General features: G+C 46.3%; 1 protein-coding gene across 1 annotated transcript in view; it reads left to right on the forward strand.

Moving 5' to 3' along the window:
- Positions 1-13,611, forward strand: part of LOC115152816 (integrin alpha-9) — a 151,918-nt gene that overhangs the window by 11,093 nt on the left and 127,214 nt on the right. Inside the window, exon 3 of the mRNA XM_029697656.1 lies at positions 3,110-3,216. Coding sequence (XP_029553516.1) covers positions 3,110-3,216 — 107 coding nt within the window. The remainder of the gene's footprint in view (positions 1-3,109; positions 3,217-13,611) is intronic.

Genomic DNA, 13,611 nt, shown 5'->3' on the forward strand with positions numbered 1-13,611 from the left:
GAGCAGCAGTAAAATAACAATAACGAGACTATATACAGGGGGTACTGGTACAGAGTCAATGTGAAGACTATATACAGGGGGTACCGGTACAGAGTCAATGTGAAGACTATATACAGGGGGTACTGGTACAGAGTCAATGTGAAGACTATATATAGGGGGTACTGGTACAGAGTCAATGTGGAGACTATATACAGGGGGTACCGGTACAGAGTCAATGTGAAGACTATATACAGGGGGTACTGGTACAGAGTCAATGTGGAGACTATATACAGGGGGTACCGGTACAGAGTCAATGTGAAGACTATATACAGGGGGTACTGGTACAGAGTCAATGTGGAGACTATATACAGGGGGTACTGGTACAGAGTCAATGTGGAGACTATATACAGGGGGTACCGGTACAGAGTCAATGTGGAGACTATATACAGGGGGTAACGGTACAGAGTCAATGTGGAGACTATATAGAGGGAACACCGGTACAGAGTCAATGTGGAGACTATATACAGGGGGTACCGGTACAGAGTCAATGTGGAGACTATATACAGGGGGTACCGGTACAGAGTCAATGTGGAGGGTATATACAGGGGGTACAAAGTGCGGGGGCACCGGTTAGTCAAGGTAATTGAGGTAATATGTACATGTAGGTAGAGTTATTAAAGGGACTATGCATAGATGACAACAGAGAGTAGCAGTGGTGTAAAAGAGGGGGGAGGCAAATGGAAATAGTCTGGGTAGCCATTTGATTAGATGATCAGGAGTCTTATGGCTTGGGGGTAGAAGCTCTTTAGAAGCCTCTAGGACCTAGACTTGGCGCTCCAGTACCGCTTGCCGTGTGGTAGCAGAGAGAACAGTCTATGACTAGGGTGGCTCGAATCTTTGACAATTTTTAGGGCCTTCCTCTGACACTGCCTGGTATAGATGTCCTGGATGGCAGGAAGGTTGGCCTCAGTGATGTACTGGGCCGTACGCACTACCCTCTGTAGTGCCTTGCGGTCGGGGGCTGAGCAGTTGCCATACCAGGCAGTGATGCAACCAGTCAGGATGCTCTCGATGGTGCAACTGTAGAACCTTTTGAGGATCTGAGGACCCATACCAAATCTTTTCAGTCTCCTGAGGGTGAATAGGTTTTGTCGTATACGGCCTCATTATTGTTATTTTATTGTTACTTTTCGCGTGGGCGAAATACAAAGTCCTCGAAAATCCGAAAACTTCAATTTTTCAAACATATGACTATTTTACACCATTTTAAAGACAAGACTCTCCTTTATCTAACCACACTGTCCGATTTCAAAAAGGCTTTACAGCGAAAGCAAAACATTAGATTATGTCAGCAGAGTACCCAGCCAGAAATAATCAGACACCCATTTTTCAAGCTAGCATATAATGTCACAAAAAACAAAACCACAGCTAAATGCAGCACTAACCTTTGATGATCTTCATCAGATGACACTCCTAGGACATTATGTTATACAATACATGCATGTTTTGTTCAATCAAGTTCATATTTATATCAAAAAACAGCTTTTTACATTAGCATGTGACGTTCAGAACTAGCATTCCCACCGAACACTTCCGGTGAATTTACTAAATTACTCACGATAAACGTTCACAAAAAACATAACAATTATTTTAAGAATTATAGATACAGAACTCCTTTATGCAATCGCGGTGTCCGATTTTAAAATAGCTTTTCGGTAAAAGCACATTTTGCAATATTCTGAGTAGATAGCCCGGCCATCATGGCTAGCTATTTTGACACCCACCAAGTTTGGTTCTCACCAAACTCAGATTTACTATTAGAAAAATTAGATTACCTTTGCTGTTCTTCGTCAGAATGCACTCCCAGGACTTCTACTTCATCACCCAATGTTGTTTTGGTTCCAAATAATTCATGGTTATATCCAAATAGCGGCGTTTTGTTGTGCGTTCAAGACACTATCCGAAGGGTAACGAAGGGTGACGCTCCCGGCGCGTTTCGTGACAAAAAAATTCAAAATATTCCATTACCGTACTTCGAAGCATGTCAAACGCTGTTTAAAATCAATTTTTATGCGATTTTTCTCGTAAAAAAGCGATAATATTCCGACCGGGAGTCGTTGTTTTCGTTCAAAGACTGAGAAAGTAAAATGGACTCTTCTCGTGCATGCGCACGCCAGTCTCATTGTTCTCAGATCGACCACTATCCAAATGCGCTACTGTTTTTCCGCCATGGCCTGCAAAGTCATCATTCAACGTTCTGGCGCCTTCTGAGAACCTATGGGAGCGTTAGAAAATGTCACGTTACAGCAGAGATCCCCTGTTTTGGATAGAGATGATCAAGAAGGCCAAGAAATGGTCAGAGAGGGCACTTCCTGTTTGGAATCTTCTCAGGTTTTGGCCTGCCAAATGAGTTCTGTTATACTCACAGACACCATTCAAACAGTTTTAGGAACTTTGGAGTGTTTTCTATCCAAAGCTAATAATTATATGCATATTCTAGTTTCTGGGCAGGAGTAATAATCAGATTAAATCGGGTACGTTTTTTTATCCGGCCGTGAAAATACTGCCCCCTATCCATAACAAGTTAACTCTATTTTCTTAAAACTGCATTGTTGGTTAAGGGCTTGTAAGTAAGCATTTCACGGTAAGGTCTACACCTGTTGTATTCGTCGCATGTGACAAATAACATTTGATTTTAATTAGACACACACACACACACTACATGGGCTTGTCAACACTGATAAAAGGCTGTCAGGTATTCCATGGCCTGAAATTGTCAGACTGTTCAACAGTAAACCTCACTTAAACCAGGGTTGAACCCAGGTTGTCCCTATGCCTTAAGACTGTGTTCACTGGATGAGCTAAAGCCAAGGCATTATATAAGGGCAGCTAACACAAGTCCTCAGACCTCAAGCAATTTCACTCATCATGGGAACAAAGTTCACCGAACCACTTCCGCTACATCTACAAAAGATCAAAGATCAACTTCAGCTAGTATTTAGAACTGTATTAGAGACTGTCTCTAGGTATCCCATCTGTTGGCTCCCAGAGAATGGGAAAGTCATCGTCTTTGTAACACCATATTACAGTCATTGTTAACACACTGCTGTCTTCTGTCCCGCTCCTGCAGGGAATAAGCCCCGGGAGTCTTGTGGGAAGACGTGCCAGGGAGACAGGGATGATGAGTGGATGGGGGTCAGCCTCGCCAGGCAGGACAAACCCGATGGCAAAATACTGGTGAGTTCAAAGGTCACAGTACAGCCCTGTACATCTGTTTGAATCATCCGTTTCATCTGTGTGTCCAGAAGTCTATACTTGCACATTCCCTTACATTGGACCCATAGCACTCACGTCTGTAGCCATGAAGTGCTTTGAAAGGCTGGTCATGGCCCACATCAACACCATTATCCCAGAAACCCTAGACCCACTCCAATTTGCATACCAGATCCACAGATCCACAGATGATGCAATCTCTATTGCACTCCACACTGCCCTTTCCCACCTGGACAAAAGTAACACCTACGTGAGAATGACATTCATTGACTACAGCTCAGCATTCAACACCATAGTGCCCTCAAAGCTCATCACTAAGCTAAGGACCTTGGGACTAAACACCTCCCTCTGCAACTGGATCCTGGACTTCCTGACGGGCCGCTCTCAGGTGGTAAGGGTAGGTAACAACACATCCGCCATGCTGATCCTCAACACAGGGGCCCCTCAGGGGTGCGTGATCAGTCCCATCTTGTACTCCCTGTTCACTCATGTCTGCATGGCCAGGCACGACTCCAACACCATCATTAAGTTTGCTGATGACACAACAGTGGTAGCCTGATCACTGGGAGGAGATCAGAGACCTGGCCGTGTGGTGCCAGGACAACAACCTCTCCCTCAATGTGATCAAGACAAAAGAGATGATTGTGGACTACAGGAAAAGGAGGATCGAGTACGTCCCCATTCTCATCGATGGAGCTGCAGTGGAGCAGGTTGAGAGCTTCAAGTTCCTTGGTGTCCACATCACCAACAAACTGTCATGGTCCAAACACACCAAGACAATCGTTAAGAGGGCACAAGACTGAAAAGATTTGGCAGGGGTCCTCAGATCCTCAAAAGGTTCTACAGCTGCACCATCGAGAGCATCTTGACTGGTTGTATCACTGCCTGGTATGGCAACTGCTCGTCCTCCGACCGCAAGGCACTACAGAGGGTAGTGCGAACGGCCCAGTACATCACTGGGGCAAAGCTTCCTGCCATCCAGGACTTCCGTACCAGGCAGTGTCAGAGGAAGGCCCTAAAAATTGTCAAAGACTTCAGCCACCCTAGTCATAGACTGTTCTCTCTGCTACCACATGGCAAGCGGTACCAGCACGCCAAGTCTAGGTCCAAAAGGCTTCTTAACAGATTAAGACTCCTGAACAGCTAATCAAATGGCTACCCTTACTATTTCCATTGCCCCCCCCTATTTTACTCTGCTGCTATTCTCTGTTTATTATCTATGCATAGTCACTTTAGCTCTACCTACATGTACATATTACCTCAATTACCTCAACTAACCGATGCCCACACATTGACTCTGTACTGGTACCCCCTGTATATAGCCTCGCTATTGTTCTTTTACTGCTGCTGTTTAAATATTATAATTTTTTTTGTATTTTTTTGTTTGTTGCTCAAATCAATAACTGAAAACAATAACTGAAAACCTAGTTACTTCAGCAATTGTTTAACACAAACCATGAATGCTAGCAAAAGATGGCGCGTTTAAACCACCATAATATTTACAAATGTCTATCCATGAACCCCACAGTTAAAACCCAGCTGCTCGTAACATCTAAATGCTCTCTAACAGGAATATGCATTTCACTCCATTCTCCGGTTTTCAAGTAGAGGCTCATGTATTTGGCATTTGATTTGGATAAGTGGACACAACTTTACTCCAAATCATTTACTTATTCGACACGGCGACTGTGGACATACACATTTTTTTGTTTATTTGTGGATGTCCTTCTTTGTTTAATTCTGTTTTATTTGTGAGCTTAACTCCCATGTGGGTGTGTTTGTGAGGCTGTGCGTGTGTGTGTGTGTGTGTGTGTGTGTGTGTGTGTGTGTGTGTGTGTGTGCGGCTGTGTGCATGTGCGTGAGAGCATGTAAAAATCTATGTTTTCTTGTGATGGTTATTGTCAGAGATAGTTGTGAACCATGCATGCCGCTATCATTCTGTTAGCAGTTGAAGTTAAAAACACCTATTTAGTCTTAAAGTAACTATTTGTAGTACCGTAAATTCCGGACTATAAGCCGCAACTTTTTTCCCAGGTTTTGAACCTCTCGGCTTAAACAATGATGTGGCTAATATATGGATTTTTCCCGCTTTCAATTTTTTTCTCTCCAAAAAAACATTCTGTGACGTGCTCAGTTTTTGGTCGGCATGAAGCTTTCATTAGACCAATGAAATTGCCGAACGGGTTACGGTCAAACAACTTTTTTGTTTACTGTTTAGATTGAATCGAGCGCTCTCAAACTTCCCATCATTGTGATTACGGTAGTCATTTTGTCACCCTCATCATGGCAAAGACACGGAGAAATGCATATGATGCAGCTTTCAAGTTCAAGGCGATTGATCTGGCTGTTGGAAAAGGAAATAGAGTTGCTGCACAGGAGCTTGGTCTTAATGAGTCGACGATAAGACGTTGGAAACAGCAGCGTGAGGAATTGACTCAGTGCAAAAAGACAACTAAAGCTTACTGCAAATTTTTTATTTTTTGTTACAAGCCGTGTTTCGTTAAAGCCAATTTATTTTTGTTACAAGCCGTGTTTTGTTAAAGCCTATTTATTTTTGTTACAAGCTGTGTTTCGTTAAAGCCTGTGTAAAGTTAATTTGTTTCAATGTACCGGTAGGCACCTGCGGCTTATAGACATGTGCGGCTTATTTATGTTCAAAATAATATATTTTTAAAAATTCAGTGGGTGCGGCTTATATTCAGGTGCGCTTAATAGTCCGGAAATTACGGTAGTAATATCTAAAGTATTAGCGTGGATGTGGATCTTCACTCCAGGATCTTTGTTTGGAGCTTTACTCCAAGATGGCGTAGCAGTTCAGACGTTTTTGTCTTTGTCTTGTTTTGTCCTGTGTATACATCTTTTTTTTTTCGTATATATTTTTTATAATTTTAACCTCAATTTCAACATACTATCCTGCAACCCGCCTCACAGGGTATGTGGTATGGATCTGCTATTTCCTATACTTTAGAACTGGAACCCCAACAGAAGCTAGCCAGCTAACTAGCTAGTAGTCAGTTAGCCACTGCTAGTGGTCATCAGCTAACCATAGCCCAGTCAAGTCCTGCCAGTCTGCACAGTGCGATTCAACCCAGAGCATACTGGACTGCTTTTTTCTCCACCAAATCTCCACATCTCCGGATTCCTACTGCAAACTCTGAACCTTTTCACCTGGATCATCGCAGTTAGCTAGCTGCTATCCGAGTGGCTACTCCTGGCTAACGTCTCTGTCCCGAAGCAAGCACCAGTTAGCCTGGAACTAGCCTCGTGCTAGGCCCATCTCCCGGCTAGCTGAAGAGGTCCATCAGCCACTCCTTGTGCTACAATACCTATTTTGTCAATTGGCCTGGCCCCCTTTTACTGCCGACACGGAGCCCCACCGATCCATCACTACTGGTCTGCCGACGTAATCCGCCCGAAGGGGTTTCAACAGGCTCCTCCGTCGCAACGTCCCCTGAAAGCCCCTCCGCCAGCCTGCTAGCCGTGGCCCGCTAGCTGTCTAGAGCATATCGGACTGTTAGCTGAAGAGGTCCATCAGCCAAGTTCTTGGGCTACAATACCTATTTTGCCAATTGGCCTGGACCTTTTTACTGCCTACACGGAGCCCTGCCGATCCATCACAACTGGTCTGCTGATGTAACCGTCCGAGGGGGCTACAACAGACTTCCGTTGCGATGTCCCCCTTAAGGCCCTTCTGCTAGCCTGCTAGCACCAGCCCGCTAGCTGTCTGAATCGCCGTGTCTCCAGCTCGCCTAGCTACTCACTGTTTCCAATGATCACTCGGCTTTTGGTTAGTGACTATTGTCTTATTTCACCGTAGAGCCTCCAGCCCTGCTCAATATGCCTTAGCTAGCCCTTTTGTTCCACCTCCCACACATGCAGTGACCTCACCTGGTTTAAATGGTGTCTCTAGAGACAATCCCTCTCTCATCGTCACTCAATGCCTAGGTTTACCTCCACTGTATTCACATCCTACCATATTCTTGTCTATACATTATGCCTTGAAACTATTCTTCCGCACCCAGAAACCTGCTCCTTTTACTCTCTGTTCCGAACGCACTAGACGACCGGTTATTATAACCTTTAGCCCACCCTTATCCTACTCCTCCTCTGTTCCTCTGGTGATGTAGAGGTTAATCCAGGCCCTGCAGTGCCTAGCTCCACTCCCATTCCCCAGGCACTCTCATTTGTTGACTTCTGTAACCATCTTAAATAAGCATGCCCCATTAAAAACATTTAGAATCAGAAACAGATATAGCCCTTGGTTCTCTCCAGACCTGACTGCCCTTGACCAGCACAAAAACATCCCGTGACATTCTGCATTAGCTTCGAATAGCCCCCGTGATATGCAACTTTTCAGGGAAGTTAGGAACCAATAAACACAGGCAGTTAGGAAAGCAAAGGCTAGCTTTTTCAAACAGAAATTTGCATCCTGTAGCACAAACTCCAAAAAGATCTGGGACACTGTAAAGTCCATGGAGAATAAGAACACCTCCTCCCAGCTGCCCACTGCACTGAGGCTAGAAAACACTGTCGCCACCAATAAATCCACGATAACTGAGAATTTCAATAAGCATTTTTCTACGGCTGGCCATGCTTTCCAGCTGGCTAACCCTACCCCGGTCAACAGCCCTGCACCCCTCACAGCAACTTGCCCAAGCCTCCCCCATCCTCCTTCACCCAAATCCAGATAGCTGATGTTCTGAAAGAGTTGCAAAATCTGGACCCCTACAAATCAGCTGAGCTAGACAATCTGGACCCTCTCTTTCTAAAATGATCTGCCGTAATTGTTGCAACCCCTATTACTAGCCTGTTCAACCTCTCTTTCGTATCGTCTGACATCCCTAAAGATCGGAAAGCTGCCGCGGTCATCCCCCTCTTAAAAGGGGGGAGACACTCTAGACCCAAACTGCTGCAGATCTATATCTATCCTACCCTGCCTTTCTAAGGTCTTTGAAAGCCAAGTTAACAAACAGATCACCGACCATTTCGAATCCCACTGTACCTTCTCCGCTATGCAATCTGGTTTCCGAGGTGGTCATGGGTGCCCCTCAGCCACGCTCAAGGTCCTAAACGATATCATAACCGCCATCGATAAAAGACAGTACTGTGCAAAGGCCAAGGCTTTCAACTCTGTCAATCACCACATTTCTATCGGCAGACTCAACAGCCTTGGTTTCTCAAATGACTGCCTCGCCTGGTTCACCAACTACTTCTGAGATAGAGTTCAGTGTGTCAAATCGGAGGGCCTGTTGTCCGGACCTCTGGCAGTCTCTATGGGGGTGCCACAGGGTTCAATTCTCGGGCTGACTCTTTTCTTTGTATACATCATTGATGTCGCTCTTGCTGCTGGTGATTCTCTGATCCACCTCTATGCAGACGACACCATTCTGTACACTTCTGGCCCTTCTTTGGACACTTTGTTAACTAACCTCCAGACGAACTTCAATGCCATACAACTCTCCTTACGTGGCCTCCAACTGCTCTTAAATGCTAGTAAAACTAAATACATGCTCTTCAACTGATTGCTGCCCACACCTGCCCGCCCGTCCAGCATCACTACTCTGGACGGTTCTGACTTAGAATATGTGTACAACTACAAATAACTAGGTGTCTGGTTAGACTGTAAACTCTCCTTCCAGACTCACATTAAACATCTCCAATCCAAAATGAAATCTAGAATCGGCTTCCTGTTTCGCAACAAAGCGTCCTTCACTCATACTGCCAAACATACCCTCGTAAATCTGACTATCCTACCGATCCTTGTCATCGGCGAGTTCATTTACAAAATAGCCTCCAAAACTCTACTCAGCAAATTGGATGCAGTCTATCACAGTGCTATCCGTTTTGTCACCAAAGCCCCATATATTACCCACCACTGCGACCTGTATGCTCTTGTTGGCTGGTCCTCGCTTCATATTCGTCGCCAAACCCACTGGCTCCAGGTCATCTATAAGTCTTTACTAGGTAAAGCCCTGCCTTATCTCAGCTCACTGGTCACCATAGCAGCACCCACCCATAGCACGCGCTCCAGCAGGTATATTTCACTGGTCACCTCCAAAGCCAATTCCTCCTTTGGCCTCCTTCCAGTTCTCTGCTGCTAATGTCTGGAACGAATTGCAAAAATCACTGAAGCTGGAGACTCATATCTCCCTCACTAGCTTTAAGCACCAGCTGCCAGAGCAGCTCACATATCACTGCACCTGTAAATAGCCCATCCAACTACCTCATCCCCATATTGTTATTTATTTTTTAGCTCCTTTGCACCCCAGTATCTCTACTTCATTGAATGTGCACATTCATCTTCTGCACATCTATCACTCTAGTGTTTAATTGCTAAATTGTAATTACTTCGCCACTACGGCCTATTTATTGCCTTACCTCCCTAATCTTACCTCATTTGCACACACTGTATATAGACTTTCTTTTTTTCTATTGTGTTATTGACTGTACGTTTGTTTATTCCATGTGTAACTCTGTGTTGTTGTTTGTGTCGCACTGCTTTGCTTTATCTTGGCCAGGTCACAGTTGTAAATGAGAACTTGTTCTCAACTGGCTTTCCTGGTTAAATAAAGGTGCAATAATAAAACCATTTTTTTAAATCAGAGGGCAGCTGGCTGGGTATGTTTAGGCTTCAGTCCCTGGCCCCTCCACGGTGGTGGTCTTCTAACCTTACTTTTATGAAGTGTTAACTCCTGCAGCCTGCAGTGGGTGATGAAGGAACCAAGCCTCTCTCTTTGGCCCTAAAGCCTGCCTCTGGCCCTGTGGGACATTCCAAGGCCCTGAAGCCTGCCTCTGGCCTTGGGGGACGTTCCATGGCCCTGAAGCCTGCCTCTGGGGGACATTCCAAGGCCCTGAAGCCTGCCTCTGGCCTTGGGGGACATTCCATGGCCCTGATGCCTGCCTCTGGGGGACATTCCATGGGCATGAAGCCTGTCCCTGGCCCTGTGGGACATTCCTTGGCCCTGAAGCCTGCTTCTGGCCCTGGGGGACATTCCATGTCCCTGAAGCCTGTCTCTGGCCCTGGGGTACATTACAGTGCCCTGAAGCCTGTCTCTGGCCCGGGGGACATTCCATGGCCCTGAAGCCTCTCTGGCCCTGGGGGACATTGCATGGCCCTGAAGCCTGTTTTTGCCATGGTCATTCTCCATTTTAATACTTCCATTATCTGAGGGAGTATATTGGCATAATGCTCATACCACTTCCAATGGTTGTTATGCATCCATCACCTTGAAAGAATCTTTAAGTATTTAACATGCTGTTTTCCCTTACAGGTGGTTTATAGATGTTCAACTATTAACCTGACCCTAACTCTTACCTTGACCCTACCACTATCAAGTTGTTGCTTATCAACAGAGTTGCAGTTTATATTTTGTTGATAGTAGTAGACCATCTGTAAAAGGACTCATCAAATAAAGTGATACAAAAACATTTAGATTTTATAGAAAATCAAGTGGCAGTTTGTCCAAGTAGTTGTTTTAAACTGTCCATCAGGTTTGGTGATAACAGAAAGATAGTGATGTTCTGGAGCCATGTGTCCATGCATGGGGCCCCTGTAGATCCCTGCTGACATTTTGTTTTTATCTCATCTGAATGGACTCAGTGACTCAAGTTTCTCTCCAAGGACTGGCTGCTTGGCAGATGTGGCTCTGTACTGTATGTATCAAACAAACAAGTGCTGATCTAGGATCTGTTTTGTATTTTAGATCACAATGAATAAGATTACATTGGCAGGGGGAATCTGATCTTAGATCAGCACTCCTACTCTGAGATGCTTAATACATACAGCCCCTTAACTACTGTTATTTCATCTGTGTGTTGCTGAAAGAGGCCTACATTTTAACCAGTATGCTGTCTTTAACTGATACCTAAACCAATCAGCTCTCAGATAGGACAGCAGCATGTATGACAATGGAACAGCTCCATAATTTGGTCTCTGATCCTGGTCAAAAAATAAAACCTTAACATTATGGGCTAACTAAAGTGTATTACTTGTATAATATACTGGTACTTTGGAGTGAGTAGGCATACTGCTTGTGTTCTAGTACTGAATATGGTTTAGTAGCTTGTTGGAACATCAATAGTACTGCTAGAGCTGTAGGCCAGGCTGCTCTGCTATAGCGCTGTAGGCCAGGCTGCTCTGCTGGCGCTGTAGGCCACGCTGCTCTGCTAGCACTGTAGGCCAGGCTGCTCTGCTAGCTCTGTAGGCCAGGTTGCTTTGCTAGCTCTGTAGGCCAGGTTGCTCTGCTAGCGCTGTAGGCCAGGCTGCTCTGCTAGCACTGTAGGCCAGGCTCCTCTGCTAGCTCTGTAGGCCAGGCTGCTCTGCTAGCTCTGTAGGCCAGGCTGCTCTGCTGCCTCTGTAGGCCAGGCTGCTTGCTGGCGCTGTAGGCCAGGCTGCTCTGCTGGCACTGTAGGCCAGGCTGCTCTGCTAGCACTGTAGGCCAGGCTGCTCTGCTGGCGCTGTAGGCCAGGCTGCTCTGCTAGCACTGTAGGCCAGGCTGCTCTGCTAGCTCTGTAGGCCAGGTTGCTTTGCTAGCTCTGTAGGCCAGGCTGCTCTGCTGGCGCTGTAGGCCAGGCTGCTCTGCTAGCTCTGTAGGCCAGGCTGCTCTGCTAGCTCTGTAGGCCAGGCTGCTCTGCTGGCGCTGTAGGCCAGGCTGCTCTGCTAGCTCTGTAGGACAGGCTGCTCTGCTAGCTCTGTAGGCCAGGCTGCTCTGCTGCCTCTGTAGGCCAGGCTGCTCTGCTGGCGCTGTAGGCCAGGCTGCTCTGCTGGCGCTGTAGGCCAGGCTGCTCTGCTGGCGCTGTAGGCCAGGCTGCTCTGCTGGCTCTGTAGGACAGGCTGCTCTGCTACCTCTGTAGGCCAGGCTGCTCTGCTGCCTCTGTAGGCCAGGCTGCTCTGCTGGTGCTGTAGGCCAGGCTGCTCTGCTGGCGCTGTAGGCCAGGCTGCTCTGCTGGCGCTGTAGGCCAGGCTGCTCTGCTGGCGCTGTAGGCCAGGCTGCTCTGCTGGCGCTGTAGGCCAGGCTGCTCTGCTGGCGCTGTAGGCCAGGCTGCTCTGCTGGCGCTGTAGGCCAGGCTGCTCTGCTGGCGCTGTAGGCCAGGCTGCTCTGCTAGCTCTATAGGCCAGGCTGCTCTGCTAGCACTGTAGGCCAGGCTGCTCTGCTGGCTCTGTAGGCCAAGCTGCTCTGCTGGCGCTGTAGGCCAGGCTGCTCTGCTGGCGCTGTAGGCCAGGCTGCTCTGCTGGCGCTGTAGGCCAGGCTGCTCTGCTGGCGCTGTAGGCCAGGCTGCTCTGCTAGAGCTGTACTTTAGGTCCGACTACTCAGCTCTAAAACACATCAGTCTTTCTCAACCCAGCCATCCTTCTGCCAGACATTCATCTGAAGTCCCTCTCTGTGTCCACAACCTGCTTCAACTGGCTGTGTAACAAACTGGACTGGACTTTTTCAACAGTATATGAATAAGAAAGAAATATGAGGAGGGTGGGTGGGGAAAAGCATCAAGAACATAACTGTCTGGGAATAGGGTGCTATTTGGCACACAGTCTGAAGTCTGACCACATTTCTGTGGCATTATTTGTGCAAAGAAGCTTGGAGACCACTGCCGTAGTTTCCTATTTCCTTACAACACACACACACACACTTAGTTTTGGAATGTTTATCCAAAACACAGGATGCTAAATGATTCTTTGAGGAATACTGTCAATGCACTATGTATTTATTTAACCTTTATTTAACCTTTATTTAACTAGGCAAGTCAGACATTCTTATTTACAATGACGGCCTACACCGGCCAAACCCAGATGACGCTGGGCCAATTGTGCGCCGCCCTACGGGACTCCCAATCACGGCCGGTTGTGATACAGCCTGGATTCGAACCAGGGTGTCTGTAGTGAGATGCAGTGCCTTAGACCGCTGGCTCACTCGGGAGCCCAACAATATTAATGAAGAAAACTGATTTTACTGTGTGCTGTTTACCTTTGCATCCCAAAAATGGAGTTGTTTAAAAAATGCACCATAAAATGTTGAATGTCAGTTGAGTTCTCTCCTTTTGGGGATTCTCTTGATTTTGATTTACAGTGCTTGTCTATTTACCTCTGTGAGTTGGTTCCACAATGGGCTGCTGCACTCTGGAGAGTCATGACATCTTTGTGTTCATAGCCTAGAGGAGCATTACAGTAGAGGACTGTTATAACTCTTATTACACTAGAGAACTGTTATAACTCAGTTATTACACTAGAGGACTGTTAGAACTCAGTTATTACAGTAGAGGACTGTTAGAACTCAGTTATTACAGTAGAGGACTGTTAGAACTCAGTTATTACACTAGAGGACTGTTAGAACTCTTATTACACTAGAGAACTGTTATAAC

Source organism: Salmo trutta, chromosome 18 (genome assembly GCF_901001165.1).
Source record: "Salmo trutta chromosome 18, fSalTru1.1, whole genome shotgun sequence".
Classification (NCBI taxonomy): Eukaryota; Metazoa; Chordata; class Actinopteri; order Salmoniformes; family Salmonidae; genus Salmo; species Salmo trutta.